This window comes from Drosophila takahashii, chromosome 3R (assembly GCF_030179915.1).
Source record: "Drosophila takahashii strain IR98-3 E-12201 chromosome 3R, DtakHiC1v2, whole genome shotgun sequence".
NCBI classification, from domain to species: Eukaryota; Metazoa; Arthropoda; class Insecta; order Diptera; family Drosophilidae; genus Drosophila; species Drosophila takahashii.
The window spans coordinates 22,615,123-22,642,544 of NC_091681.1; the positions used below are offsets into that span (position 1 = coordinate 22,615,123).

A 27,422-nucleotide genomic window follows, 5' to 3' on the forward strand; every position below is an offset into this window, starting at 1 on the left:
AGCAGGGGCAAAAACAAAACAAAAGGCAAAAACAGCAAAGAAAATTCCTAACAAGTGTTTTTCTTTTCCAAGCCAATGGGAGAGGAGAGGAAAAGCGTGGGCCCGCAGCGAGAGGGCTTTTTGGCTGGGAGAGCCGGGAAAAGCTCAGACTTTGGCTTGGCCACTGGCGAGGCAGCTCAGGAAACTGAAACTGAGGTTCGTTCAGTCGACTTTGAGATTCCTGGCCAGAAACGACAGCCTAACGGTTTCCCAGGACGGCCGCGCGTCGTGTGCTCTAGAAAAGGAAAGCTGGAAAAACGCCAGCAGCTAACGCCAGAAACGCTGCTGTCACAGTTTCCACCTAAGTCGAAGGAAAACAAGTCAAAAGGCTCGCTCAAGTGGCAGTTGCTTTTTTTGGGCCAAGCCAGCGGTGTGTGTGTGTTAGCCCTAATGCCTTTGTGAAAGTGAGCCAGTGTATCTGGCCGCCTGCGTGTGTGCGTGTGTGTATCTGGATACAGTATCTGTGTGCGCCAACGTTTTGTGTATCCGTGCAGCGTTCTGTTTCCGTTTCCCTGTTTCCCGAGCTGCTCCAAATTTATACCCCAGCATATTTTTGCACATTTAATTGAATTAAGTAAAGGGCTCAGCTCAACCGCGGAGAACAGTGTCGCCAGTCCAGCTGAGTTCTTTTCAGTCCAGTCCGCTCGCTATCTTTATATAAGAGAAAAGAGCTCGGAAAGGCCAGAGAATTGCGTAAAGTTTGTGTACCACGTAGCATGTACCATGTGGTTGTGCCTGTGCCAGTGCCGTGGGAAAATGACATTAAGTGCTTAAGTAAATTACATAAAAAAACATTAAACGCCTCGACGAGCATCTATAACTCGAAGACATCCAAAGCGACAGCTGTGCGGCCTGGAAAAACACTTTCCCCTTTTCCCTCCCCGCGCCCCTTTTTAGGCAGGATAAACGGATTCGCCAGGCAATTTCCCTTGCCCTGTTTTCGTGGCAAAATGAAAAATTCAACCGTCCCAGGCTGTCGCAACTGTCTGTGGGGGCGCGGTGGGTGGTTGGGCTAGATTTTCGACTACTGTCAAGGTGTGCGCCAACCTCAAGGCCTAGTCACTAACCCTAAGCCCAACCACAGGCGCGTGCATATGAACGAACTACGTACAGGTGCACAGGTTCGAGACAGCGAAAAAAAAGAGTTTGTTTTTTAGAAATTTATTTACCAATTACACTTTATTTTAAAATGTAACCATAGTTAGTAGCAAATAATTAAAAATTAACAAGAAATACTAATAACCTAGTTATGTGGCCCATAAATAGGCTATCTTTTAATCATGAAATTTAGTTTGAACAAAGGTAAAAGGCCATTCAACTATGGTATACCTTTTAGACACCCTATAAGCATTTGGTTTACCAATTTGTTTCCCTGAGTCCCAGGTGACTGGCGTGGTTGTTGCTGTTGCTCAGGTGTCTGACTGCCACTGTTTTTGGCGTCACTTTCGTTTTCCTTCTCGCATTGCCCCCGTTCAAGTGCTGTGCTTGACCATAACCACTAAAAGTGTCACATTGCGTATACGCCGCGTGGTGCCCTCGACCGAGGTGTGTGTTTTTGTACTGTTGGCTGTTTTTCGCTCTTATTGTGCTTGTTGCTGTTGTTGTTGTAAGCTCGTTTACTTTTTGGCCAACACACCACCCACACAAAGCTGCTCTCGCTCTCTTTGGGCTTCTCTTTCGCGCGTTCTCCTCTCTTGCGCACTTTCTCCCGTTCAGCTGTTTGTTTTGTTTTGAATCGCATTTCTCCTCTCGAACGCAGAAGGGCGCATGGAATGCGCTGTTTATCCCCCGTCGGTCATCGTCATCTGGTCACGTTTTCCTGCTCCTCGAGACGCTCATGACGGGCAATTTAAATTTTATTGTGATTTTTATTCCCGGCAAAAATAAACAGCGAGCGTCATTTTTCTTAGCGCTGCTTTATAGAGCAATTTGGCGCCCAAAAGAATGCCTCGGCACGCCAATAAAAGCGATGTGTCTACATTAGCTTGACGAGTCTTTCGGGGCAGAGAAGGGTGATGATAAAGGACGAAACTTACCAGCCATTTAATATTTAATCCTCTTTGTTGCTCTGCCTATTTTATGCAAAAAGGAAGTCCATCCGACACATTAAAACAACTTTTTCACATAAAACTGAGCCCATTCAGTGCACAAAAGAAAAAAATAAACACTAAATCTTCTCACTACCTTTGATTCCACTAAAAACAAACTGTTTTTCCTAAATTTAAAACCAAAACTTTTATAAATTTTTTTTTAATTTCAGTGAGTTTCGTGAAAATAAAATTGTTTGTCAAAAATTTTAAATTTGAAATAAATTGATTTTTTTAACTAAAGTCTATGTGATAACCTTAATTGTACTTTTTTTTTCGAAATATCACAAAAAAAGAACGTAAAGGACTTGTCTACATATTGATGACTATTTGTTGTTCTCTCTGTAAAAGTGTTCTCCTCGTAGATTTGCTCGATTTCTGCCAGTTAAGTCAATGTCTTGGCATTCGTCCAATGGCAAGGCAGCCCAAAACCTCGCTCACCACCCACCCTTTCAACCATTCGGCCCCCCCAGGGCTTCCGTTTCCGTTCTGCTGGGTATTTGCAACATTTTCGGCTGTCTCCTGTCGACTGCCAGACTTTCGTACCCACTGAGAAAGGGGGGCGCGCGGAGAAAGCGATGAAATTTGCATATTCCTCGCATTAGCCAACTAGCGGCGGCTGCGCTGCGCTGAGTGACTGCTCATTAAAATGCTATAAGTGTAGGAACAATTTGCATGTTGCACGAGCTTCGAGCAGCGAGCTGAATAATTAACACCCCAGCAAGACCTGTTGGCAGCTGGCCTTTTCTCTTGTGTACTTTATTCAGCGCTCAGTGGCGTACAATCAGTGAGTTGGAATTCAGCTGGATGAAGTCCATGTAGTTCCGGATGGCCAGGAAGCTGGACATGACCCGTTCCTTATCCCAGCCCCAGTCGATCAGAATGCCGACCAGGTAGAAGTTCTGGGTGAAGGATCCCTTCTTCTGCATCCCCACCAGCGGGGCACCCAAGTAGTAGGCCTCCTTTCTGGCGTGGTAGCCGCACACAGTATTGCTGCTGGTGACCAGCGACTTGACCCTCGACTGGCAGTGCGACCGGCTGAGCGTGTTTACCCAGGTCTTCAGCCGCAGATCCTCGAAGACTCGCAGACCAGACACTATGAAGGTCTGGGCCACCAGGGTGTCGTTGAGCAACTGAAGCGGCGGCATGCAGATGGGCATCACGTTCGGATTGATTTTGGCGTCCCGCTGCAGGGTGAGCACGGCCAGGGTATTCTTAAGCGATCGCGAATCGTACTCCGGATGGATAGCGATCTCGGCCAGCTTGATCTCCTGGGCAGGACGCGTGCAATAGCCGTCCGTTTCGCAGACTCGCACTCCGACGGGAGCACTCTTGTTGTGGACACCGAGGTGCACGGAGAAGGCCTCGGCCACCCCGTTGTACTGGACAAAACAGTGGGCGGGGGCCAAGACATTGCGCTTCGATATCAGCACACCCAGGCAGCCATTGTCCTTGATCTTGCCCTCAAAGCCTGAATTAAGCAGAGCAAATAGAACAAGTTTTATCTGGAAACTTCTTGGGATTCTTACCCTTGCTATAAACTATTCGGGCCACCCACTGGTGCTCGGTGGGAATGGCAAAGCCGTTCTGCTTGAGCATCTGATCCTCATTGAATGACCCGCATTCCTCCTCCTGCGCCGATTGCACAATGAAGCCAAAAAGGCCCACAAGCAACGCGATAACTGTGATTCGTCCAAGCATTCTCAAGCGCAGCTAAAAGTTAACTAACTGGGAGCTGGGAAAAACGAAAGGTTTCCGACTACATTTCACAATGCAATTCATAGGGGGTTTTTCCAGAAGCTTATGATCTTTGCGAGAGCTACGACGCAACACTGCGAGAAGTTTATGGGCTTATGATTAGTTAACTTATATTTATTAAATTAGTTTATACCTTATTTTGGGTTTTCTGCTATTTTTTCGATATTTAATATGTGTTTTCCCTCCAAATACATCAATATTATCGAATCAATATTGCGAAAATATCGAAAATATTGATAATTTTCAAGCTCAATTGCATACATATTGATACAGTTTTTGTACAACCTCCTCTTATATCTTTTTTTTCAATTTGAAAATACCCCTTTACTTTAAAATTTAAATTCCAAACGGTTAGAACACCCGATTCTAACTTATTTTCGCCGTGCGGAAAGATGTTTGCTAGAATTTCCATTTTACTCTTCCAACTACCTGTTTTTCTACGTTTTTAGCAATCGCTTTATGATTACATTACCAAGATCGATTGAAAACCCGTTTCCGATGCGGAACCCTGGGCAGCTCCCATCACGATGCATCAGTGATTTCCCTGAACCCGCAAACATTTTACTTCCTCCTTGGTGAATTTAATTAATAACTTTTATTTATTCACAAAACAAGTTGTACTGGGGAATTTTCCTACTTCGTATTCTCCTTTATCCAGGAGCGGGCGCGTCGAACGTTTTGATAGACCTGGGTGGTGGCATCGGTATCCACATTCCGCACCAGAATGGCCACCAGGTAGAAGCTATGGGGCTTTTCCTTCCGCACATCGATGTCCATTAGCGGAGCACCCGGATAGAACTTGGTGCGGGTGACGGGATAGCCGCACATCTGGTTGGCCGGAAAGAACACCGTGGAGGAGGTCAGTTGCTTGCACTTCCGCGTGGACACCGTCATGGCCAGACCCTTGCCCCGGTTGTAGCCGCCGCCATTGAAGCCGGAGTAGTGCAGATTTCGGTTGGTCAGCGTCTCCGGCTCCGAGCTGCCCTCCATGCAGATCGGCTGGATCCAGAAGGTCCACTCAATTGGCTTCGCCAGCCGCAAAACGGCCAAGTCGTTGTCCCCCGTGTCTCGGTCCCTCTGCGGATGCACCTTGATATCGACTACTTTGTAGGCCTCAGGACCCGGTACACAGAAACCGTTATCGTTGCACACAAGCTCCTCGTCGGGTGAGTGCTCCTCGTTCCAGACTCCCAGCAGAGCCACGGCTCCAGTGTCCCCGGATCGGTTCCTAAAGCCCTTTACACAGGTTGCCGTCGTGAGGACGTGCAGCTCGTTGATAATGACAACGTTGCACTCCATCTTTTTGAAACTATTTCCTGTGAATTTTCAGGATTGTTAGGTGCAAATACCACACCAGAAGTACAGGCTCACCTTCATCCTCCAGCAGGAGGCCTATCCAGGGATTCTCGGAGGGAATTGTGTCCTCATTGGTGGTGTACAATAAATTCTCATCCAGACGACCGCATTGTGGCTCTGCCAATGCCAAGGCTGCCAATTCATAGCGCATGTAAAAATGACTATAAAACCTTTAAACTATATTTTCTGGACTTACCTCCCAGCCAAGATAGAATCAGAAGCTGAACAAGTTTTCCGCTCACAATCACTTCCATGACGATTTGCTCCAAGTGCTCAGAGTTAACTGAGATTACTATGGCATCGAATCGAGCTTAGTTGCATTTTGTAATAAATACTATTTTGAAAAATTTTCCGCTCTCTCGCTGTTGAAATCAACACTCAAAGAATTTTTAGATGAATTCGTAGCTTGTTAACTGGTCTTTTATTAATTATCATTTTTGGGAACTAATACTACAAAATTATGCTTGGTTGCCGAAAACATAACAATAATCTATTGAAATTATAAAAATGGTTCTTGAATATTAATTAATTCTTTATGTTCAAAATTTCAATTCATTTTGGTTTAAAATATTACAAAATATTATTATTATTTAATTGTACTGTTAACATTTATTTCGAATAGTCTTTCTCTTATGTTATTAAAATTCATCTCACGGTCGAACTATCAGTGAGTCGGAATTCTTGTGAATAAAGTCTAGGTAGTTCCGGATAGCCAGAAAGCTGGCCAACATGCGTTTGTTGTCCCACTTGATGTCGATCTGAAACCCGACCAGATAGTAATTTTGGGTGACGTGCCCCTTGACCTGCATCCCCACCAGCGGTGCCCCGTAGTAAAATCCCTCCGCTCGGGTGTGGTAGCCACACAGCGTATTGCTGCCGGTCAAAAGCTTGTTGTTCCTCGACTGGCAGAAGGAGCGACTGTGCGTCGTCACCCAGGTCTTTTGCTTCAAGTCCTTCCAATAGCTCAGCCCAGCCACCACAAAAGTCTGACCTACACTCAGAAAATGAATCGCCCTGAATTTTAGAAAATCGCCTATGGATTTGCTTCACTGGCGATTTTTTTCTTTAAAATAAAAAAATTTTCTACTGGTAAAGAAAATTTTCTTCCAAATAATCAAAATTCATTAAATTCAAGAAATATTCCAGAAATATAGAAAAAAATCGCCAGTAAAGCAAATCCATAGGCGATTTTCTAAAATTTTTTTTTGAGTGTACCAGCGTCTCGTTGGCCAACTGGGGAGGCGGCATGCAGATGGGCATCACGTTCTGACCCAACTTGGCGTCCTGCTGCAGCGTTAGAACAGCCAGATTGTTTTGCAACGTCTTGGGATCGAACTCCGGATGAACGGCCACCTCGGACAGTCGAATCTCCTGCGCAGGCCGCACACAATATCCGTTGCTAAAGCAGAACGGCACTCCGACGGGAGCACTCTTGTTGTGGACACCCAGATGCACGGAGAATGCCTTGGCATCCCTGTTGAACTTCACAAAACAGTGGGCGGGGGCCAAAACAGTGCGCTTCGATACTAGCACACCCAGACAGGTGTTATCCAAAGCCCCTGAAAAATATATAGATAGTTCATATCTCTCTCTGGAAACACCGGTATGCATACCCTTATCGACAACCACAATCCGCACAACCCACTGATGCTCGGACGGAATGGCTTCGGGCGCCACCATCTGCACTTCGTCGAAAAATCCGCACTCGGGCTCCTCCAACTTCTCCAATTGCACTTCGATTGCAAGGGAGAATAGTAAAAACGAGATCACAACAAGCCTTCCAAGCATTTTGAGGCACTGCTGAAAGTCAACTGAGAACTAAACCGACTTAAACCAAGCAATACACGGCTTATTAATATTAGTACACTGGGAAAAAAATAGCATATAAAACTATAATTCTTTAAAATTTCTAAAAATTGATTACTTAAAAACGTTTAACAAAATAATATAAAAATGCCTTAAAAAACAAAATACTTAAATTTCCGTTGATAGCATCTAAAGAGAGAGAAAATATCAAATGAATTGGAGAAATCATATTTAAATTGTTCGGTTGAAATGACTAAATGCTATTGAAAACCCGTTTCCAATGGGGAAGTACAATACACCTCGACTTCTAAGTTCTATGAATTTTTATTACTATTAATCATAAAATAGGTTAGGTTACTTCGTTGATGAATTCTCCATTATCCATTTGCGGGCGGGTCGCACATTTTGGTAGATATGAACTGGAACCTTTCCGAACCAGCAAAGCAACCAAGTAGAAGTTGTGAGGTTGTTCCTGCTGCACATCTATGTCCATTAACGCCGTACCCGGATAGAACTTGTCGTTTCTCACCGGATAGCTGCACACCTGGTTCTCAGGTGTCAGGACAGCGGCTGATGACTGGTACTTGCAGTTCTGCCGCGAGATCGTCATGGCCAGAGCCTTTATCCTGAAATCGTTTGAATCGGTGAATCCGGTGTAGTGCAGGTAGCGGTTGGTCAGCGATTCCGGCTCCGAGCTGCCCTGCATGCAGATCGGCTGTACATATTGGGTCCACTTGATTGGCTCCTTCAGCCGCAGGATGGCCAAGTCGTTGTCGCCGGTGTCACTGTTCGATTCTGGGTGCACCTTAATCTCGACCACGTCGTAGAGCACTGGACCTGGCACACAATAGCCCTTCTTGTCGCAGGAGAGGTCGTCCTCTGGTGAGATGGTCTTGTCAAAGACACCCAACATTGCTACGGCTCCAGTGTCTCCGGATCGGTTTTTGAAGCCCCTAACACACGTGGCAGTGGTCAGGACGTGGAGCTCGTTGATAATGACAACGCAGCATTTCAGATTCTCGTGCTTATTGCCTGGAAATCATATGATATAAAGAAAGGGCAAATAATGCAGGTCTCTTGTAGTTTGAATACTTCGCAAGGTTCTTAAAATTGTAAAGGGAGTCTTTTTATCTGAAAGCTTGTCAAAAATAATAATTTTTGAGTATTTTTATTTATTTTTTACCCCCCGTCATTTAAAGATATAAATTAATTAAACAAAAAAAGCCTCGCCATAACTTCGCATCTGTCAAATACATTTTTTTTAACTTTTTAAAAATTCTTTTTAAATGATGTAATATTGTAATAAATATGAGATATCGTTTTGAGACCATTAAGAAAATCTTGATACGTTCCAAAAAGGATCACTCATATATAGATGCTTATAGAAGCTTATTTACAATCATAAACTCACCCCTATGCTCCATCAGTATGCCCATCCAGGAATTCTCTGTGGGCTGTATTCTAAGCTCGGTGGTGAACAATAATTTCTCCTCCAGACTGCCGCACTGGGACTCTGACATTGCCAAGGCTGCCATTTAAAACAGCTTGTAAAATACAATAGTAAACATTTCAATAACCTGGTTTTTACTTACCCCCCAGATAAGCCAGAATTAAAAGCTGAACAAGTTTTCCGCTCACAAGTGTTTTCATGTCGATTTGCTCGAACGTCTCACGGGTGACTAAAAGCTTTTTCTCAGATGAAAACGACATTAGGCCGAGCTTAGTTAAGTTTATTAACAAAGGCGTTGCAAAAAATGCTATCAAAGTTGCAGATTCCAGGTCGACTTAAAATTACATGCGGTGAAGGTGGTCGGAAATCGATAGAATATTATTCCCAATAGCTCAAAATTACTGGCAATTATCAGGACCTTCATTATATAGCCATTAGGCTCTTGGAGTCTCCCCTTGGACCCTTCAGACTTGCATTTGCCGCCGACCGCCCACAACTGGGCTGAATAATTAATGTTTCAATTAGAATACTATTATCGGAGGCAAACAGAAGCCGCCGCTCGTCGGAGGGATGCGAAGGTGAAGGACACCGAAGGACATTGTAACTCATCCGGCTCAAAAGCGGGGGGCTGGACTTAACACTCTACTTAGAAGGCTTACAAATTGCCCGGCCAGATCCGGTTGGCAGTTTATTGTCCACTCAACTTGACCTGCTTGAGCTGGGGCGTTCATAATTCGCATTGTTATGAGCACAGGCCCCCGGGCCCCTCGAGCCCCTCGCCATCCGTCCAATCAATGGGCTCCTCGTCGGTTGCGGACTTTAATGAACGGCTGGTTGGCTGGTCATTCGGCGGTGCTCGTAAAACTTGGCTGCCCTAGCCTTGAGTGTGGCCTAGGCCAGTTAGGTGCTCCTGCCCCCCTTGGAAAAAAGGGGGAGGCACTGGTAAAGGAAGGCCCATGCAAATTGCTCGGACCCTGGGCGAACTGCGTGGGCTTTGGGCGCGCCTTTCGCTTGTAAAGGGTCGAGAAATGGCCTCCCATTTGCGTGTTCCTCAATCTTTAATCGCTGCGAGCACGTGAGCAGCCTGATTCTAGACGGCTCGGCTTAGGCTGCGGTGCAGGGATGGAAAATGGCCGCCCGAATCGAACTGAATCATTGATTAGGTCTCAAGGCTCGAGGACTGAGGCTTCCTTTAAAATGTAAACTTAAAATCTGCTCGAATTTTAAGCTCAAGTGTGGGATGTTTTGAAAGTTTAACGGAAAATATATTTTATTTTAAGCATTATTTTTAAAGAATAAATTTATATTGCAGGATCGGACCACTATGAGCGACTTAGGAGCCCGGTAATGATGATAGCATGACGCGTGACGGCGAAATTCCAGCCATTTTCAATCCGAAACGGGTGCGCACTCCTTCCGTGGTGGTCACCGGCGACTCGTCGACGAATGGCCCCTACAGCACTAACCAAACCGGCGGAGGCGGAGGTGGCGGACCGGGAGCCTGCAGCAGCACCTCAGCCGTCGCTCCTGGCGTCCAGTCCGCTCAAAATGGCAGTGGCACCGGGGGAACGGGCAGCTGCGGCTTCAGCAACGTGCTCACCTCGAGCAACCCGCAAATAACCCACCAAGACTCGATCTCTTCGAGCCAACAGGACCCCAATGAGGTGATCATCATACCGGCGGACACGCCCACAAGTGCGCCGGGTAGCCACAGTGCAGGCCATCACTTTGGAGGCGGCGGCGGCGGCGGCGGTGGCGGAGACTCCAGCGACACGCAGACGGAGCAGCAGCAGGCTAATGGCCATGGGGAGGAGCCGGAGCTGCGGTTCCGGAAGCTGCAGGCCTGCAAGGAGTCCTGCTGCTCTGAGCTGGCCCGCAAGGTGAGGAGGATTTGGAATAATCTCTAGCTATATGACATTCCTTCCCATATTATAAAAACAATTGCATACTTTTCTGCAAAAAGTACCATATCTTCTCTATAAGTAATTACCAATGATTATGTCTTAAGAATTGGTGTTATGATGTATTAAATTCAATTGCTATTATACATTTTATTGCATAGCATATATTTTATTGAAGTACTAACCATGAATGGTTTATGATATGTTGCAGATGTACTTCGGCGTGTGCGTGACCATCCTGATGACCGCCTCGTGGGTGGGGGCCACCCACTGCATTAAGTACATGTACAAGTACCGTGCTCCGTACGACGACCTGCTGAACGACGACCAGGACACGTCCTCGAGCCGTGCCGATCTGAGCACGGAACTGGAGGACATACTGGCCATCAGCGACTCGTCGCTGCACCACGTCGAGGACGCCACCGAGATGTTCAACATACCACCGCGCCAGCCGGTCTATTTCAGCGCCCCCTTCTTCGCCGCCTGGTTCTTTACCAACTTCTCACTGCTCTTCTTTCCCATCTACCTCCTGGGTCTGGTCTCCACGCGCAAGTGCGAGAAGCTGAGCGATATTCTCGGCGATGTCCTGCGAGGATTCCGGGAGCGCGGCTTTACAGTTGGTGAGTATATGCAGTGGCTTCATTGCTTTTTAAATATATTTTTAAATGGTTTTTTATATGATAGGTCGCTTCCTCAATCGCTGCCTCTGCTTCTGCATTTTGTGGCTGGTCACCACCTACCTGTACACACTCTCCCTGCACGTCCTCTACGCCACGGATGCCCTGGCTCTGTTCGCCACCAACGTGGCCTGCGTGTACCTGCTGTCCTGGGTGATCCTGCATGAGCAGTTCGTGGGCGTGAGAGTAAGTCTATAACGCAGATTTTTAAAGAAAAAGAAAGCAAATTTTTTTTTGCAATAATATTAAGTGTGGGGTTTTCGGTTTAAGAATCCCATTACAAAATAATATTAAAAACAACTAGTTTCGAAATTCTCAATTGGTACCAATTTCATGATGAGATACTAAAAAAATCTCATATATTTTAAATAAATAACTTCAAATATAATTTCTTTCATAAACTAACGATCCGAACAATAGAAACTAATAACCGAAAAATCAGTGTGCATTTGGTAAAGCAAAGTTTGGACTTGAAGAGTTTTCCCAGTCAAAAACGATTCCCAATAATGATAGTATTGAATTAGATAACCGTATACTTTGTGTTCATTCGCTTGGCCTTCATCGCGATCTCCTGCTCCTTTTCCTTTTCAACGGTTTTAACGAAATCGTCTATAATTTTGCTGTCCATCATTCTCAGTGGCCTACCGTTCTCCATGATGGCCAACTCCAGGCGGTTGTGCCACGACTGGGTGACTTCGAGGAGGGCTCTTATGGCCAGTTTGATGGTTCCCCAATTGGTGCTTACTTCTTCCTCGTTATAGGCCTTCTCGAAGAACTCGCGCACAGTGTTTGCCGAGCGACCAGTGGCATTTGCCTTGTATTCGTAGAAAATTCCGGAGGGTTCGGTTTGAAAGAGACGAGCAGATCCACTGGCGTCGTAGCCCCCGATGAGGCAGGATATCCCGAAGGGTCGGCGACCATTGCTCTGCGTGTACTTCTGCTTCAGCTGGGCAATGTATCTGGTGATATACTCCACGGTCACTGCATTCTCGAAGTTAAGCCGATGGCTCTGGCACTCCACCTGAGCGCGATTTATTAGGATGCGTGCATCGGCCGTTAGTCCGGCAAAGGCCATTCCGACGTGGTGGTCGAGCATGTTTATCTTGCGCACCGTGCGATCCTCCTGCAGCTTGGCCACCGAGCTTTTCTCCACGCCCAGCACCACGCAGTTGGCTCCGCGCACTCCAACCGCCGACGAGCCCTTTCGAACGGCTTCCTGGGCGTATTCCACCTGCAACAGGTGACCGTCCGGCGAGAATATGGTCACAGCTCGATCGTAGCCCGAAGACATCTTTTAATTATTTAATATGGGATTATTTCTATGGCAAGCAATGTTCAAGTCTGTTGATTTTTTTAGTGATTGTAAATTCCGAGAGATTACAGCCTTCTGAATGAATTATTTCTTTGATAAAACAACTTTCGAAGTCATTAATATTTACTGGGCTTAAAGTTATAAAGCTTCTATCATAAATAACCCAGTTTTATTTTATTTTAAGGGTAGGTAAATTTGTTTTATTATTATTATCTAACTTATAGTTAAAAGTTTTAACTTAAAACTCTAAAATAACAGTGGTTTTATTTTAGAACTATAGAAGCAAAAGGCCTTAAGCTCGCTTATTGTAGTTTAGTAGTTATGATTATTATTTTATTATATTTTACAGTTTTTTTTATATCTTATTTAGAATGTTGCAATTATTAAGGAAGAATAGGATTTTCTGGGTATTGATTAAAGTAGAATTTGAGATAATGTGGATAATGCTTCAATTATAAGTAACCCAGTTTTATTTTATTTTTATTTAATTTTATCAAAAATGTATAATAATAAAATTGTATCGTTCCTCCGAGCAATTTATATTAAAATGTGTTCTATTTTTAAGAAATTCTATAAATTCACTCAAATCCTAGTTAAATGACCTATTTATTGCAGATCGTGGCCATCATCCTCTGCGACACGGGAATAGCGTTACTGGCCTACATGGACGGAATCACGGAAAGCCGAACCCTCAGCGGCGTCGTCCTGGCCACGTTGGCCGGAGCAGGCTATGCCGTGTTTAGGGTGAGTAACCCCTACCCTGATTTCCCTTGCTTTCGTGTGCGGGCCATGTCGTGCTCATGTTGGCCTGTCGCATTTCCAGGTTATGTTCCGCAAGGTGATGGGCGATCCGCCGGTGAGCCAAATCGCCTTCATATTCACCGCCCTCGGCTTCCTCAACGCCCTGCTGCTGTGGCCCGTTGTGCTGGGTCTCTACCTGACTGGCACGGAGAGCCTCACATCGGAGAGCATACCCTGGAACCTGCTGTTCGCGGCGAGCCTCCTGCTCCTCGGTAGGAACTCCAACCACTCTGATCCCTCTGCATTTGCTGTGCCGTTAACTTTTATCGGTGTAATTAATTTTGATTGCAGTTTTCCACGTTCTGATGCAGTTCAGTGCCGCCGTAACGTACAACATGTTTGTGACATTGGGTCTGATTACCGCTGTGCCCGTTTCTGGAGGTACGTACCCAAAGGCGGGCTCCTCAGAATGATTTCCTGGGGCCTAGCCGGTGTTGGTTCGTAGGGTTTGCCTCTTTTCGCTTGAGGGATTCCGTGACTGTAAATTGTTTTAAATTGTAATATTAAAACCAAGCACTCATGTGAGGCACGTGAGACCATTTGATCTTTGTAGTGGGTGCATAGCGACATACATTTTTACAATCCTGCAGACGAACTTTGTTCGGAAAATTAATTGTTGGAAAAGTAGTTTAATGATATTCAAAGGAATTGTAGTTTTTAGTTACTGATTTATGAAGAAAACTCTAATTCCAAATTTTATTCAATCCCTTAGCACTCGATGTCATACTGTACAGTGCAAACTTTGCGGGCATGAAGCTGGCCGGAGTCATTCTGATTGGCATTGGATTTTTCCTCGTTATGTTCCCCGCCAACTGGCCAGACTATATAACGCGATTGTTGCGGTAAGTGGGAAATATTTCTCGTATTTACTCATATTGCTAAGAATAATTGTTATGCAATTAATATGCTAATTTTCTTTGTCAGAGTAAAAGACTCGTGCGTGTTTGTTTCGAATATTTTACGGCTTCAGTTCATTTCGGTTGTATATTTTTTATGTTTATATTTTGGATTTTATTTCAAATTTATTATTTCATGTTGCTGCTACTCTGTGGCCATTAATGACTAAAGCAAACGTTAAAATAAATCACCGAAAAAATTAAAATTTCTACTCATGTTTGATTTTGATAAAACGCTGTTAATTTCCTGTATACTCACATAAACTATATATTTAATTTTATATAAACAAACATCTTGCAGAAAAAGCGTTCGTGCCATACTCCGCTACCAATGTTGTTGTGAATTAGCCGAAATTCGCTATGCTCATTCGGTAGGCCAAAAACACAAGCTAAGCCAAAAACCCAAAACCAAAATCAAAATCAAAAACAAAAACAATACCAAACCCTTGATTCAAGACACCATTAGATATAAATTAGAACCGTAGGCATCCTAAAAGATAACAAACCTTCCAACTGAACTTTAACTTGAACTTGACTTTATGATATTGCTATTGATAAGTAACCGAAACTTGGCAGATTTTTTACTGAATACAAAAACAAAAACTTCTATGCTATCTATATAGGTATATGAACACAAATATATAACCCACAAGCAAAAACTACAACACTTTGGCTTCCAACTTTGCGCTCACCCTTGTTGAAAGAAGTATCTAGACATGTGTATCTAACTGTTACTATATATACTTGCCCTTATGTACACCCAATAATCCATATACCGAAATATACCTCTACACACATTTTACGAACATATATCTATACATCGTTACCGTTAATAAAGCCGTTTTACCGACACTAACTACTTCGGCTGTTGTGCAATTGGTTGACAATCCCATCTCGTTGTTGTTCTTGACGTTTTTTTTGGCGCTGCCGTTACCATAAATGTACTTATACTTATTGTTGTTGATACTTTTGATGATTTCGTTTCGTTTCGGCATATCAGCAACCCCAAAACCTTATAAGTACCTCAGAAGCCGAGGTATAACCAGACCGATCTCAGCGCCAATCTTTTGTTTTGCCCATTTGTGTAAGATATATTCTTGTATCTGGATGTTGGTTGCTGGTGCCGAGGTTCTATTAATGTAGTAGTTCCCACACCTGAACAATACACACCCACCCACACACTCCGAAACACTCACACACCCACCTCAACGTACATATGTAGTTTGAGTTTCGCTGGTGTTGCGAAAGTTTCCATTTCAAGATCCACGCAGAACTCCAAAAATATGGATGCTGGTGATTATGATAATGATGATGATGATGATTTGTTTGGCTGTTTGTTGTGTGACCTACTCTACTGAATTGCAGCTTCTTGTAATTGGGTTAAATCTATTGACTTGGCCATAACCTGTTCGTGTAAATAAATTCGATTTTTCGTTATTTGTTCTTTAGTTACTCAAACTGTCTGCACCTAGAGAGGAGAGCGCAAGTTACCATAGATGTTTTGCAGATGTTATATCGCAGCATGAACGAATTTACCCGAGCTGGGTATCTAAACCCCCATCGCCCCAAGTAATACCGTTTATCCATTATCATTTTCCCTAAGACCCTGTCAGGATGCTACCGGCCAGAGAGAAACCAAATAAAAACAAAGACCCGACCTTTAAAATCGATTAAATCCTAAATAATGATATACATAAAATGCATTCAAATTGTTACCGATTGGCATGTTTGAACCGACCTTCGTTTTCTCTTCGTTTTCGTTTCGAATTGACCGTTTTTCGTTTTCCAATCTGATCTACTCTTGAGTTACTCCTTTATTTCTGTGCGATCTGTCTGCCTAACTTTGAATTCTTCAAGCTCTACTCTATGCTATATACTCTCTACCTACTTCTTATATATATAAAAAACGTGTCGACATTTCTCAATTGTCTTTTTGCAGAAGCATCATAATGCTGGGTCACAATGCGAGGTGAGTTTTGAGATTAGGCTGAGCTAAGAATTGAATAAGTTTCTTACAACCTAAGCATAAACAACACGGTGCCCGAAATCTGAAAGAAGGGTTTTTCGTTATTATACCATATAGGAATACCTTACTCTAAAAACCCAGCCCATACCGAGACAAGCAATCAACAAACTTACTAATATATTTATCCAAATCCAACTGTAAGCGAAGTATGTTTTTTTCATTCGATTTCGTTATAATCCTTAGTCAACTCTTGCCTAGACTTTTGATAATTCAGGTTTGATTTGGTTTCGTTTGGTTTGTGAGGGATTGCAAGTGATTCTCCTAACCTTACCTCTCGCATCTAAGTTTTGATTTCCATATTCTTTCGTAAGCTAATCCGAGTAACAGTATGATAGCCTTTGGTTAATAAGTACAGTACGACCGAGTAGCCTCGGTCTGCCAGATAACTCTCTCGGTAAACTCTTCTTTTGGCCCAGTGCTAAGGTAAGTCGATCCGAGGGTCCTGCATTGCCCACCGCCAGCTAAAGTCACCTCACATAATGGGTATCGATCCGATGCCGAAAGACAGACTCACCCCAATCACCCAATTACCACCCACCCACTCACTTTCGGAGCCACCGGAGTAGATGCAATGATCATGATCTTCCGTTGAACAGTTTCTTGTATGATATTCTTTTTGGAGGCCATCTGAAAGCAAATGCTGGTTGTAAACGATGCAGCGGTAATCTTCCGCCGGTGGAGATATGAAGGATACAATCCCCTAACTGCTGTATCGTTTAAAGCCGACGTTGAGAGAACTATCAGCTCTCTAGCCGTAGAATCTCCTGATTTGTATATAGTAACACCGCTAATCTGTACTATTGCTTCTTTTTCTTCTTGTTTTTCTTCTTCACCTCTGCCACAACCTGCCTATCTCTATTTCTCTCTCTGTGTGTTTCTCTGGACTATCTCCTCTTCTCGAACTGTTCTCTCTCTCTCTTTCTTCACACACCTACACACACACACCTCAAACACAACCGAACGGGACGTGGCCAAATTGAATGACCTCCATTGCAAAAAAATACAAAAAATACACCGCAAAAAACGATTGAACATGACCACACATAAAAACCATGTAGCGGTAGGCCAGCGCTTTGTAAACGAGATGCTATAGTCACGGGACCGTCCACCAGATATGCGCAGCGGCACATCACGCGCACGCACCATATAAGCTAAGAGTTTTGGACAAGTCACTGAATTGTACAGAAAACAACAAAAAAAAACAGAACAAGACAAGATATATTTTGTAAAAAGATTTTCAAAAAAAAAGTACCAAAAATCGAAAGAAAAACTCTAAAACTCAATTGCACCACTTGCCAGATCGGGGTAAGTACAGAACTTGATTTAATTGCTAGCGATAAGTACAAAACGAAGGTACAGTTGCCACCATTAGAGATAGTACCATAACAGGCATCATCTTGATTTCTATACTTTTATCCTTTTTCGACATCCCTTCAAGTTATGCGTTCTCTTTCTATCTCCCCTATCTCTCTCTATCGCTCCTTCTGTCTGGACTCTTTTTGGATTTTCGACTCACAGATCGCAGCATATATATGCTACCCATTACAAACACAATCGAAAGTATTATGCGGTCAAGACCGACTCATATGTTGTTTGAGCCAATCGCATGAATGAAACCAATAAAACCGGCGTGTGGCTTCCGACTGTTTTTGCTTAGGCCCCCGGCCACTGCCACGCCCACGCATCTCCCCCGAAAACCCAAAAAGTCTTTACAACTGTTATGCGACTGTTAAGAACACTTTTGTACCAAACTACGTTAAGTAACATTCAAGTTTCCGACTGAGAAACTCAAACGGTCGAACGGTGAGAGTCCCATTGATTTATTTTTGATCAGCCCTTAGAATCACTAGCTTCACCGTCAATCCTCCCCATGTACAGCTCACCAGATCACCAATCCCCCTTTATCTGAAATTTTCGGAAAGTCTTTAAAACTTGTTTTTAAGTTTTCGTTTGCTTTGTAATGTTTACAGCTTGCCTATGTTGTTGAGAAGTATCTTTGCTAGTCAAGCTACTTATGAACTTTGGAGAGCACAGCTTATGTAACTATTTTCGGCACCCGTAACTTAACCCCTGCTTAACCCCCAAAACACCTACACATACTCCACAAACACCGACAACCACACACACAACACACACGATAAATTTGTAAATAACAAACACAAGAACATCAGTAAAAAATCAGTAAAAAGTCTTAGCGCTTAGGCTATTGTATCTATGCACTGCAGACACGAGAACCCCAATCGGAACCCATTTCCCGGGGAGTCCTGTTCCCCTGCAGTGCCTAGTCCCAAAAGATATAGTCATGCAAGCGCTTACTCTATGTAAATGTGAGTGTATGTAGCGCCCTAGAGTTGAACACCTAAGAAATAAAGCCTAGAAAGTAAATCAAACTAATGCCAAACAGAAGAGAACTTTAATTAGATAGCCAGTCCGGCAGATACTAACATGTAACACTTTGTCTTTACCACCTACCCCCAAAAAAAAAAAAAAAAACCATCCCCCCAAATACAAACTATAGATGGGGTCGCGGCCCTCGGAGCGGTACTTCAACAGGTCAGCATCCCACCATTATCGACTATCGGACGGGATACATAAGGTCCCATCTTCGTTCACCCTCTGGCCGTGTGAGATGACTGATCTGTCGCCGACCACCACTGGGTTTCTACATGGCCATGGCGGCGCCAACGCACAGCATCACCAGCAACTTTTGCACCACCAACAGCAGCATCAGCATCAGCAGACCCACCAGCAGCACCTCCAGCAGCAATACCACCACCGTCAGCACTCGCTCCACCAGCAGCACCTGCAGCGCCAGCACTCGCACACCTCGCTGACCAAGATCCACCGCCAGAGCAGCAGCCACAGTGTCCACGGTGGCGGTGGTGCTGGTGCTGGCCGGCCGGAGCACCACCGGTCCCACACCGGAGCCACCGGGCGGCTCTTCTCCTACTTCGGCAACGAGCAGGAGCACGAGCGCAAGAAGTCGGAGACGTCCTTCTTCAATCTCGGCTTCCGGCGGAAGTCCACCGTGGTCTACTACGCTCCGTCGGATTAGAGGCGTCTCCTTGCTAAGGCATATCGAAAGCATCTAAGCAAGAGCATACAATCAGATTTATTAGTGGTTTAGATCGGTCATATTTTACTTGTGTGTCATTATATCATAATTATTGTCGTCGTTGTTGTTGATGTAAAAGTTCAATCGGATCGCATGCAGTTACAATTTTGCTCAAATATAACACATTTAAAGGCTACAGTTACAGTTAAACACCAGCACGGAGATTAGAAGCTCCTCAGCAACAAAAGAATAAGGAATCCATGACCATGAACATGCCCCTGCCTCGCCTTGAATCTCAATGTCAATACAGAAAGATGCAGAAACCCAAAAAAGAAGAGAGCCCGCGAATCGAGCTCAAAAGTGCCCCGAAAGTTAACTATATACGGTTATAATTTAATACTCATAATTATTACGAAATTGTGTAAGGAATCGAAGCCAATTGTTTTAGCAATTATATACATTAATTATAAAGGCAATGAATAGTCAAATATTTTAAAGTGGATTCACTCAACGGCACACCTTAAGAAGGGCAAGATAACGAAAAAACGAACAAGAAAATCCAAGATATTTAAGGAAAATAGTTGATAGACGTCACCGAGAAAAATTCAAAGTTCACCCGGCTAGGAAACCCATTAAACTGTAAGCTCATCTAGCGACTAGATCCAAATGGTTTTTCATTTAAACTTAACGTTAACTGTGGATCGGACTTTTGTTAAAGATTTTTATTTGAACGTGAACTGAATGTGAACCGAGTCAAAAACGAATCGAAGTATTAGTATTTTTTAAATGTTTATGTGTTGTTCGTAATTTGTAATTGAAAGTGTTGTAGAGTCGAAATGAATCAACGAGGATACTGTTGTATTAACGCGGCCGCCTCTCGTTTGAACCCCAAAATGGGAATCCCCAAAATGGGACATTCAGATCAGAGTTGTCGCCTGTTATATGAACTAAGTTGTGTAGCCACATCCAATAATTGATTTGTGATAGTTTTTAAAAATGTTTGATAACCAACTGCATACACTACATACTTTTACCTACCCGCCCACAAGAGAGAGGCAATGGTATAGCTGGGATGTATTTAGAACACACGAAAACCGAACACGAAATAAATAGTTAAATAAAAGCTAAACTGCATTTTATTTAGTTTTAAGGGGAGACAAGACCAGCAGGCCAAGGGACACTTTTCATTAGTCTAGAGAAATGTCAATGTTACGAGAGTAAAAATTTTCTCAGTATTAAGACATCAACCATTCTGAATAAATCCCCTCCAAAAATTTGTTAAAATTCTAAAAGGATCAAAAAATAAAGTCAAAGTCCAAATTAGAAATTATTCTTCATATTCGTGGATTGGAAAGCCGATTGTAATCCAAGCAAGTCGATCCGAGCAGTCGAGTGGATCGCGAATATAAGATAAAGAAATTGGAGGAGAATTTGCGGCGCTCGGCGATCAGACGGGCGGCGTAAATTTATCTTGGAGTTCCAAGATCTTTTATATTCTGTTTTTGTTCTCTAAAATATCACATACTGTGATATCATTTCGCACTTTTATAAAAGCCGAAAAATTCAAACGTTGGATTGTGATTTGTGCTTCTCGATTGTAATACATTCAAATTGCAAAGCGTGACGAAAAATTCACATCTTGACAGGAAATTAAATCGGAAGCGCAACTAAATTCGACTAACGTTGGGGACACTCGCAGGCAAAATGAATAAGTTTGGTAAGTCGATTGTTTTACTATAAAATCATATATTTGAACAGTGTGTATATGTATTGCTTTAGAATTATTAGGCACTTAAAATCTACACATTAGGCTACAAAAGAAATTTGTAAAAGTTGGACGGTTTTTGTCAAGGCACTTAACATTTAAATAGATACATAATAAAAAATAGACTGCTCATTGGACGGAGTCTGTGTGATATTACAAAATATTCGAGTTCGAACACTTAATTCAGTTTTAAGGCACAATTTACACTTTTGATTGTTTTTCTCTTTGTACTGATCTACAAATCTATTGCGGAATGTTATGTCCCCCTGACACCCAAAAACGAAACGAAAAGCGGACACGTTCGGCCACTCGAACGTGTTTCCGCAGACGCGGGCATTTTTCCAAATGGAAATGGAGGAGTTGCCCGAATGCTGAGACAGTTACTGCCCACCGCTGCTGCTGCCCTGAAATGACTATGAAAAATGTGTGAAAAAGATTTTTTGTGCCCCTGTCCAGCTACCTATGGCCATAAAGTTTTTAATGAAAAAAGCTGGAGATTTCTTTTTTGCCCTGGTAGGAGACCAAGTGGCTGATAAACTGGTTCCTGCGGCGCATAGAAAAAGTTCTCAGGGTACAGATAATAAAAATTCAAGCGCGTATGATAATCAAGGCGCAAAAAACAAAAAGCGGAAAAAACGCCACAGCGGCAGCGGCATATATACTTAATTCAGGCAAAAAATCGCAGCCAACGGACCATCGACGATTTAATATAAGAAAAACACGACGGCAGGCGTTGGATTTTTTGTGCCATCCGTTGGTAGGAAAAGTAAAAAAAGGTGTGCGTGCGGCACAAACAACCCTCGGTAGCTTGGACCTGGACGACCTCCCCGATGGGTGTAGGTACGACTGGGCCTAACTGGGTTCCGATGTTAACAGGTTTGCGATCGCCGCACACACGCACACACAGCTGTGCGACTTCACGGACATTAGAGAGGATCTCCGAAGGATCTCCGAAAAAGAAAAAGACGAGCTACACGGCATTTCCGTAATCTGAGCGCAGTAGGCGCGGCTGTTTGCGCTTTTCTGCCGACGCTGCCAACGCTGCCGCTTCTGCTGCTTCTACCGCCTTTGATAGAAATGACAAATAACCAGATTCATTGTAATAGATTATGTCTACAACTTAATCGCCTTGCAGATAAATGATGACAATGTTCGAAAGGGAGCAACGGCGGAGAGCTGGGCTGGCAGCTCGTTTTGTTTTTGGGTGTCAATTTTGTGTCTGTGTTGCTTTGTAGTTCTACCTTTTGTGGAATGGATTTGATGTGAGTTTGAGTTTCGTTTGGACGGAAGTTTGCGTTAGTTATTTGGCGTGCGGCTGCTTAACTAAATCTATACAGCAGGGTGAGCGTGAGCCCGATCAGGGCGACCACAAGTCCCAGAGCGGATTGCAGACCCGAAGCGCCGGCCAATCGGCACTTGAACATATCGTAGCGGGTCTCGACATCAGCGACTATATTCTGATACTCGGCCTCCACCAGCTGGCCGTCGTAGTAGGTGATTAGATCCTCAAAGGGATACTCGTAGCCCTGCAGGCACTCGCACTTGTAGCCTCCGGTTTCGTAGCCACGGCCCATGATGGGAACGCACTGCAAAAGAAGTTAAATTTAGAATAAATTAAATAGAATTTGCGGCTTCTGTACTCACGTAGGACGACTGCTCGTCGCACTTGTGCGTGTTCTTGTAGGCATTTGGCTCGTAGTACCAGTCCGGGCACTGGTTGATGTCCAGCTGCATCATGTCCATGGAGACTGCCACCACACCCCTGCGCAGAGCAAACAAATTAGCCAGTTTAATTGCCCCCATTTGCATCACAATGCCAGAAGTCACAAGTCAGAAGTTAGGTCTTGTCAACACTCCAAAATTAGACAATCAAGCCAAAACATTTGCATGTGAATGGAACTGGGATAGAAATCGAGAGTGGGACTGTGCCCTAAAAAGGGGTTTGAGCGGCCCGCGACGGCGGCACGCAGCGGACCGGCCCAACAAGTCTCTCAATCTCAAACTCAAACCCAACCCCTATTCCGCATTATCCCCTATCTCATACTCACTTGAATTCCAGCTTGACTTTGAGGCTGTCCCACCCGAAGAAGGGCACCGCATAGGTCACCAGCCACTTCTTCACGTAGCCGTCGCAGTCGAACTGCGGCTGAGTCCAGTAGCCGTGCTTGATGTTTGCGGCCCTGTACGAATTGGGGTAGTGCTCGTACTTCTGCTGGTATTCACCTGTCTCGTTGTGCCGGATCTTGATCTTCATGTAGAAGGTCTCCAGGTCGTCGAAGTTGGTGTTCCAACGCTGCTTGAGGAACTTGAAGTACTTCTTCTCCGTGTAGAGTTCGTGGGTCTTGTTGAGACGCGCCAAATCCTCCACCTTGAACTTGCGCGTGTTGAGCTCCGTTTTGTAGGCATAGGGTGCGAAATATGTGCGGTTTGTGAACTTGTTGCGCTCCCAGAGCATTGTGGCGGACCAAACTTTGCTGTCGCCCAGGACAATGGCCAGTGTCTCGCCGATCATTTGATCCTCCGTCAGAGGTTTGTCGGCCACACGTTTGCCCGAGTACACTTCGTTGGGATCGGATACCTGCGAAGGGGGAATAATCGGGTTTTAGTTTGCATTTTGGGGAAGATTTTGTGTTAACCCCACGGCTCCTTTCAATGCTAACAACTTGTGCAAATATGGACACGGAGAGCGAGCTCTGAAAGGAGACGCTCATCCCCATGATTTCCCTAGCTTTTCGTTGCTGCTGCGGCTGGCCTTTAATGAAGACGACGCCTTGTGGCGAACCCGTTTTTCGTGTCCTCGGCGCTCAAACTAATGAATTTAGCATTTGGTAATGGTTTGACACTGAATATTTAATTCACGCCGCGCGGCTGGCAACGCAGAATGCCAAATAGTAAGAGAAGCAACAGCAGCGAGAAACTGGCATTGCAGGAAATTCGAGGAAGTTGAATTACGCGTGGAAAATTATAATTTACACTTGAGAAGTTTTCAAGAGCCGTCGTCGAAGGCTCTTAATAGGTGTCGGGTTATCAATTATTGCTCTTCATTTAGCGTGAAGGCGATGGGAAGCGTTTGCTCTGAATCGCTTGCTTACCTGCAGGAAGGCGCTAATAAAGTTGGCCAGTCGCACGGCCATCTTGGCTTCGTTCTCGAACTGCTCCTTGGCGCCGAAGCTGACATCGCCGCGCAGAATCAGATCTTGCGGATGGAAGCTGTCAAGGGGAGAACATAATTGATCAGTCTATTGAAGTGACCTTGGATAGGCTGGTCTTACTTCTTGCAAGTGCGATAGTTGACTCCATGAATGTACTTCAGTGCCTGGTCAATATTTAAATGCTCCGCATGGAGAGACCTCGAGCCGGTTGTATAATTCCGATACTCCGGGTGGCGGTCCAAATATTTTTGGCGTATGTGGTAGGGAGCCTTCTCCCACTGAATGGGCAGCTTTTGGATCCCTTTAAGTTAAAACACAGTCAATTAAAGCCGCCCGAAATAAGGGTAAATCAAACCTACAGCCAATCTTGAGACAGTCGTACTCGTTGTAGTACTGCTCCGCCGAGGCCCGCTCCACAATCTCGCCGAGATAGGGTCGCCGCACAACGTTGGGCAGCCGCCAACCTGGTTTACAGCGGCACTGGTAGCCACCCCGCCTGAAACCCCAACCGTGGAGAGGTTCACATTCCGTTGTTTCCTTTTTACACCGCGCCGTGTCCGCAAAATGATTCGGTCCTTTGTTGCCTTCACCCAAAGGACACTGGTTAATGTCTATGCGCTCAAAGTCCATTTCCAGCACCGAAACAGCTGTGTATCTGGGGAGGATTAAGGGGTTAGGGAGACAGGCTATAAGATGACCCTTAAACATAGCTTACTTGGGATATTCAATGTGCCGAAACTGGGTGTGGCGGGGGTAGATATCGGCAATGGGCACCACGGCGGCCACCAGCCACTTGTTGGACCTGCCGCAATCGAAGTAAGGCCGCGTGAACTTTATGGGACCCGGATTCTCCTCGGAGCCAGGCGGTCCGTGGAAGGTGTACGTTTCATTCGTATTGTTCGCATAGCGGATCTCCACCTGGTAGGTGATCTTCGTGTCGTGCCGTCCCTCCACATTGTCCGGCAGCCACGCCCGATACCATTCGTTGATCTTGTACAGATCGTGGGTGTAGTCCTTGGATATGGAGTCCGGATGATGGGCGCCCAGATCCTGGACATCAAACGTGTTCCACGTGGATATCTTCTGCAGATGGATGGGGTCGTTGAAGTCGTCCAGCCGGAAGGTTCGTGGCCCGAAACGCGGGAAGGTCTTGTTGAAGAAGCCGCGATACGAGGAGGAATATGAGCTGTTCGGCGAGAAGTAGACGGCCGAGGCGTTGATGTGCGGATTGGCGGAGACATCGGCCACGGTGGACAGGAAGTAGTACATCATGCCGGGATCGTAGGTGTCATTGATGGCGGGTCGAATGAACCGCGACTGCAGGATGTAGCTCCAGAAGAAGCTCCTACTCAAAGCCATATTCTGCAGATGCAGCAGGGCTGTGCGATTCGGGAACACCGGATTCACGTTGACCTCCTTGATGTCCGGCTTGTGGGACACCGCGTCCAGGGGCATGAACAGATCCGAGTGGTGCTGGATGGGGCAATTATCCCCGTTCACCTTGTCGAACTGCCGCTTGATCTCGTCGAAGGCGTCCCTCGCCTGCCACTCGTGCTGGGCGAAAACGCCCACAGCGAGCACCAGCATGAAAAGCAGGTAGCTGCGCCCCAAAATCGACGAGGGGATCATTTCGGCCTTCTTCTATCTCACCCGCTTACTGCGAACCAAACAAACGACGCTCTTTCGTTAATAATTAATAACTAAACATAAAATGAGATTCTAGGGCGGCACGACGCCAAGATTCTATTAGTAATAGGTAATTATGATGCTCAGCACTTGTTGGAACTACGCCCTCAAAATAGGGATGAGCACAAACATTGATTCATCGATGCGATATTTTGTTTCGATATTTTTATATATCGATAAAAAGGTTTAAAAACAGGTACGAAAACGTACTTTTTTTAACCTTCTAAATATTTAAAACAATAACTAATTTAAAATACGTTAAAAATAATTGCAAAGCCAAAACAGAAACGCTTATATTTCCACTTCAATTTACCACAATTTAGTGTGTGTGGGGTGCTCCATTATTAGTCAATTTCGCCGCCAAAAAAAAACAGGCCCACAGGGTGATTCGGGTCTGCACCAGTGTTGCCTAACCGTCCGCTTTATGTGGGTGTAGCGGTCCGGTTCAGTTATCGATTATTGAACCGGTTGTGTTATCGAACTGGCGGGTCACAAAAGGGGGGAAAGTTCAAAAGTTTATTAAACTGCATTCAAAATGGGCCAAAATTGACAGCAGCAGGCAGTTGGAACCTGGCCAAAGATGAAAATTGGCCCAATGGGTTAGCACAGAGGTATAAAAACTTGTGGGACGTAAATACTCGTTTTAGTTAGTTTAATGGGAATTTTAGTGCGGTAACAGCTTGCACTTGGTTCATTAATTTAATATGGCAAATCTGGCAGGATTTCCACATTGGTTTGAACTACTTCTCCTTCCCCAAGATTTTAAATTGCCACGAACAGGGAAGTAGAAATACGGTTTGAAGGGTTTCCAGGTGTATGACACATAGAAAATATTTTTAAGGAGTTTTTAAATATTTTCAGGTTTAAAAAAATTTTAATTTTTATCAATTTTGGGACTTTTAACTACCAATATAATTTTAAAGTAAATAAATTCAAAAATTTCACTTATAAACAAGTTATATTTTTAATGAACAATTTGATTTTTATCTGTCATACTTTCATTTAAATAGTATTCAATAAATACAACCTATTTTAATATCCATATTATTTTTAAAAGGTATTACTTTCCAGGATAATATTTTTAAATTAAGAAAAACTTAGTTATACATCTTATAAACTTTTACACCCCTTTAGCTACTGGCTACGTCCCTGCTCAGTGACCCTCTTAGGCGACACAACGCCCCTCCTGAATTATTGAAGCCTCCTGTGATAGGGATTGAATTAATCCAGATTCGGGTCAGCACCCAGAGCAGCTATTTTGGCAACTTTGCGGCTGTGGTCACAGCTTGTGGCTTTCGTCCCTGGAGCAAGAGCCATTTCCTGGCGCTATCGTCCAGCGTCAATCTGTTGTGGTCGCCCTGCTCCTCATCCTGCCATCCCTGCGGCTCCTCATCCTGCTCATCCTGCTCCTCCTCTTCCTGCTGCCCCCCATTGCTCTTCCTCTGTCGCCACCTGCGCTAAATGACACGAATTAGTGGACGAGCTGGGTGACCCTCCATCCTTGACCCTCTCCCTTCTCCTCACCCTGCAATCCTCACTCGCATTGCATTGCAGCACTTTCCATTACATTGCTGCGTCCACGTCCTGGCCATTTCGCTTGGGTTATTTATTACACCTGTCGTTTTTGTTTTGCCCTTGTTTTCCCCCGGCTACTC

The 27,422-nt window shown here is 44.5% G+C and overlaps 7 protein-coding genes and 1 pseudogene across 17 annotated transcripts in view; 2 read left to right on the top strand and 6 right to left on the bottom strand.

Annotated features, from left to right (window-relative positions):
* The first annotated feature begins 222 nt into the window (after positions 1 to 222).
* On the top strand, positions 223 to 20,268 carry LOC108061677 (solute carrier family 35 member F3). 6 transcript variants are annotated; one of them, XR_001770142.3, is made up of 11 exons: positions 223 to 409; positions 9,809 to 10,376; positions 10,609 to 11,017; positions 11,082 to 11,260; positions 13,002 to 13,130; positions 13,210 to 13,399; positions 13,479 to 13,568; positions 13,900 to 14,029; positions 16,023 to 16,052; positions 17,168 to 17,414; positions 17,628 to 18,621. XR_001770142.3 is itself a non-coding variant. In XM_017147982.3 (11 exons), the coding sequence occupies exons 2-11, from the start codon at positions 9,855 to 9,857 to the stop codon at positions 19,162 to 19,164; spliced, it is 2,286 nt and encodes a 761-aa protein (XP_017003471.2). In that variant the 5' UTR covers positions 223 to 409; positions 9,809 to 9,854; the 3' UTR covers positions 19,165 to 20,268. The 6 variants fall into 6 exon arrangements, 5 of the variants coding, with proteins under 5 accessions (XP_017003471.2, XP_017003465.2, XP_070073462.1 ...); XM_017147982.3 differs by lacking the exons at positions 17,168 to 17,414; positions 17,628 to 18,621 and adding exons at positions 14,385 to 14,454; positions 18,628 to 20,268; XM_017147976.3 differs by lacking the exons at positions 16,023 to 16,052; positions 17,168 to 17,414; positions 17,628 to 18,621 and adding exons at positions 14,385 to 14,454; positions 18,628 to 20,268.
* On the bottom strand, positions 2,865 to 3,852 carry LOC108061682 (CLIP domain-containing serine protease HP8). Its single transcript, XM_017147987.3, has 2 exons — positions 3,656 to 3,852; positions 2,865 to 3,597 (listed from the first exon to the last, which is right to left on the bottom strand). The coding sequence occupies exons 1-2, from the start codon at positions 3,825 to 3,827 to the stop codon at positions 2,897 to 2,899; spliced, it is 873 nt and encodes a 290-aa protein (XP_017003476.2). The 5' UTR covers positions 3,828 to 3,852; the 3' UTR covers positions 2,865 to 2,896.
* On the bottom strand, positions 4,461 to 5,521 carry LOC108061684 (phenoloxidase-activating factor 3-like). Its single transcript, XM_017147989.3, has 3 exons — positions 5,437 to 5,521; positions 5,256 to 5,372; positions 4,461 to 5,200 (listed from the first exon to the last, which is right to left on the bottom strand). The coding sequence occupies exons 1-3, from the start codon at positions 5,492 to 5,494 to the stop codon at positions 4,518 to 4,520; spliced, it is 858 nt and encodes a 285-aa protein (XP_017003478.2). The 5' UTR covers positions 5,495 to 5,521; the 3' UTR covers positions 4,461 to 4,517.
* LOC108061683 (tissue-type plasminogen activator-like) lies at positions 5,828 to 7,100 on the bottom strand. The gene is made up of 4 exons (XM_070216582.1): positions 6,854 to 7,100; positions 6,456 to 6,799; positions 6,291 to 6,303; positions 5,828 to 6,231 (listed from the first exon to the last, which is right to left on the bottom strand). The coding sequence occupies exons 1-4, from the start codon at positions 7,026 to 7,028 to the stop codon at positions 5,891 to 5,893; spliced, it is 873 nt and encodes a 290-aa protein (XP_070072683.1). The 5' UTR covers positions 7,029 to 7,100; the 3' UTR covers positions 5,828 to 5,890.
* On the bottom strand, positions 7,383 to 8,979 carry LOC108061680 (melanization protease 1-like; annotated as a pseudogene).
* Prosalpha4T1 (Proteasome alpha4 subunit, Testis-specific 1) lies at positions 11,404 to 12,449 on the bottom strand. The gene has a single exon (XM_017147990.3). The coding sequence runs from the start codon at positions 12,363 to 12,365 to the stop codon at positions 11,595 to 11,597; it is 771 nt and encodes a 256-aa protein (XP_017003479.2). The 5' UTR covers positions 12,366 to 12,449; the 3' UTR covers positions 11,404 to 11,594.
* Positions 20,269 to 20,390: 122 nt separating the features above from the next.
* The window catches only part of Syp (synaptotagmin binding cytoplasmic RNA interacting protein), a 56,672-nt gene continuing 49,640 nt past the window's right edge, over positions 20,391 to 27,422 (top strand). For 3 of the 6 annotated variants that reach the window (XM_017147975.3, XM_017147968.3, XM_044394301.2), the window contains exon 1: positions 20,393 to 20,881. In XM_017147975.3, the coding sequence (XP_017003464.1) occupies positions 20,869 to 20,881 (13 nt within the window). In that variant the 5' untranslated portion in view covers positions 20,393 to 20,868. Of the gene's footprint in view, positions 20,882 to 27,422 lie in introns of all 6 variants that reach the window. The other 3 variants (XM_017147959.3, XM_017147965.3, XM_044394302.2) reach the window with 2 other exon arrangements.
* LOC108061674 (uncharacterized) lies at positions 20,887 to 25,874 on the bottom strand. Its single transcript, XM_017147956.3, has 7 exons — positions 24,797 to 25,874; positions 24,441 to 24,736; positions 24,202 to 24,382; positions 24,022 to 24,139; positions 22,978 to 23,507; positions 22,574 to 22,691; positions 20,887 to 22,515 (listed from the first exon to the last, which is right to left on the bottom strand). The coding sequence occupies exons 1-7, from the start codon at positions 25,708 to 25,710 to the stop codon at positions 22,249 to 22,251; spliced, it is 2,424 nt and encodes an 807-aa protein (XP_017003445.1). The 5' UTR covers positions 25,711 to 25,874; the 3' UTR covers positions 20,887 to 22,248.

Bases quoted from the DNA above. Each gene is read 5' to 3' on its own strand.
- LOC108061682 (XM_017147987.3), bottom strand. From the start codon at position 3,827: ATGCTTGGACGAATCACAGTTATCGCGTTGCTTGTGGGCCTTTTTGGC. The intron at 3,598-3,655 runs GTAAGAATCCCA...TGCTTAATTCAG, and splicing joins CCGAATAGTTTATAGCAAGG to GCTTTGAGGGCAAGATCAAG.
- LOC108061684 (XM_017147989.3), bottom strand. From the start codon at position 5,494: ATGGAAGTGATTGTGAGCGGAAAACTTGTTCAGCTTCTGATTCTATCT. The intron at 5,373-5,436 runs GTAAGTCCAGAA...ATGAATTGGCAG, and splicing joins GATTCTATCTTGGCTGGGAG to CCTTGGCATTGGCAGAGCCA. The intron at 5,201-5,255 runs GTGAGCCTGTAC...GAAAATTCACAG, and splicing joins CCTCCTGCTGGAGGATGAAG to GAAATAGTTTCAAAAAGATG.
- LOC108061683 (XM_070216582.1), bottom strand. From the start codon at position 7,028: ATGCTTGGAAGGCTTGTTGTGATCTCGTTTTTACTATTCTCCCTTGCA. The intron at 6,800-6,853 runs GTATGCATACCG...TATATTTTTCAG, and splicing joins GATTGTGGTTGTCGATAAGG to GGGCTTTGGATAACACCTGT.
- LOC108061677 (XM_017147982.3), top strand. From the start codon at position 9,855: ATGACGCGTGACGGCGAAATTCCAGCCATTTTCAATCCGAAACGGGTG. The intron at 14,030-14,384 runs GTAAGTGGGAAA...AACATCTTGCAG, and splicing joins TATATAACGCGATTGTTGCG to AAAAAGCGTTCGTGCCATAC. The intron at 16,053-18,627 runs GTGAGTTTTGAG...TACAAACTATAG, and splicing joins ATGCTGGGTCACAATGCGAG to ATGGGGTCGCGGCCCTCGGA.
- Prosalpha4T1 (XM_017147990.3), bottom strand. From the start codon at position 12,365: ATGTCTTCGGGCTACGATCGAGCTGTGACCATATTCTCGCCGGACGGT.
- LOC108061674 (XM_017147956.3), bottom strand. From the start codon at position 25,710: ATGATCCCCTCGTCGATTTTGGGGCGCAGCTACCTGCTTTTCATGCTG. The intron at 24,737-24,796 runs GTAAGCTATGTT...AATCCTCCCCAG, and splicing joins CGGCACATTGAATATCCCAA to ATACACAGCTGTTTCGGTGC. The intron at 23,508-24,021 runs GTAAGCAAGCGA...CCCCCTTCGCAG, and splicing joins TTATTAGCGCCTTCCTGCAG to GTATCCGATCCCAACGAAGT.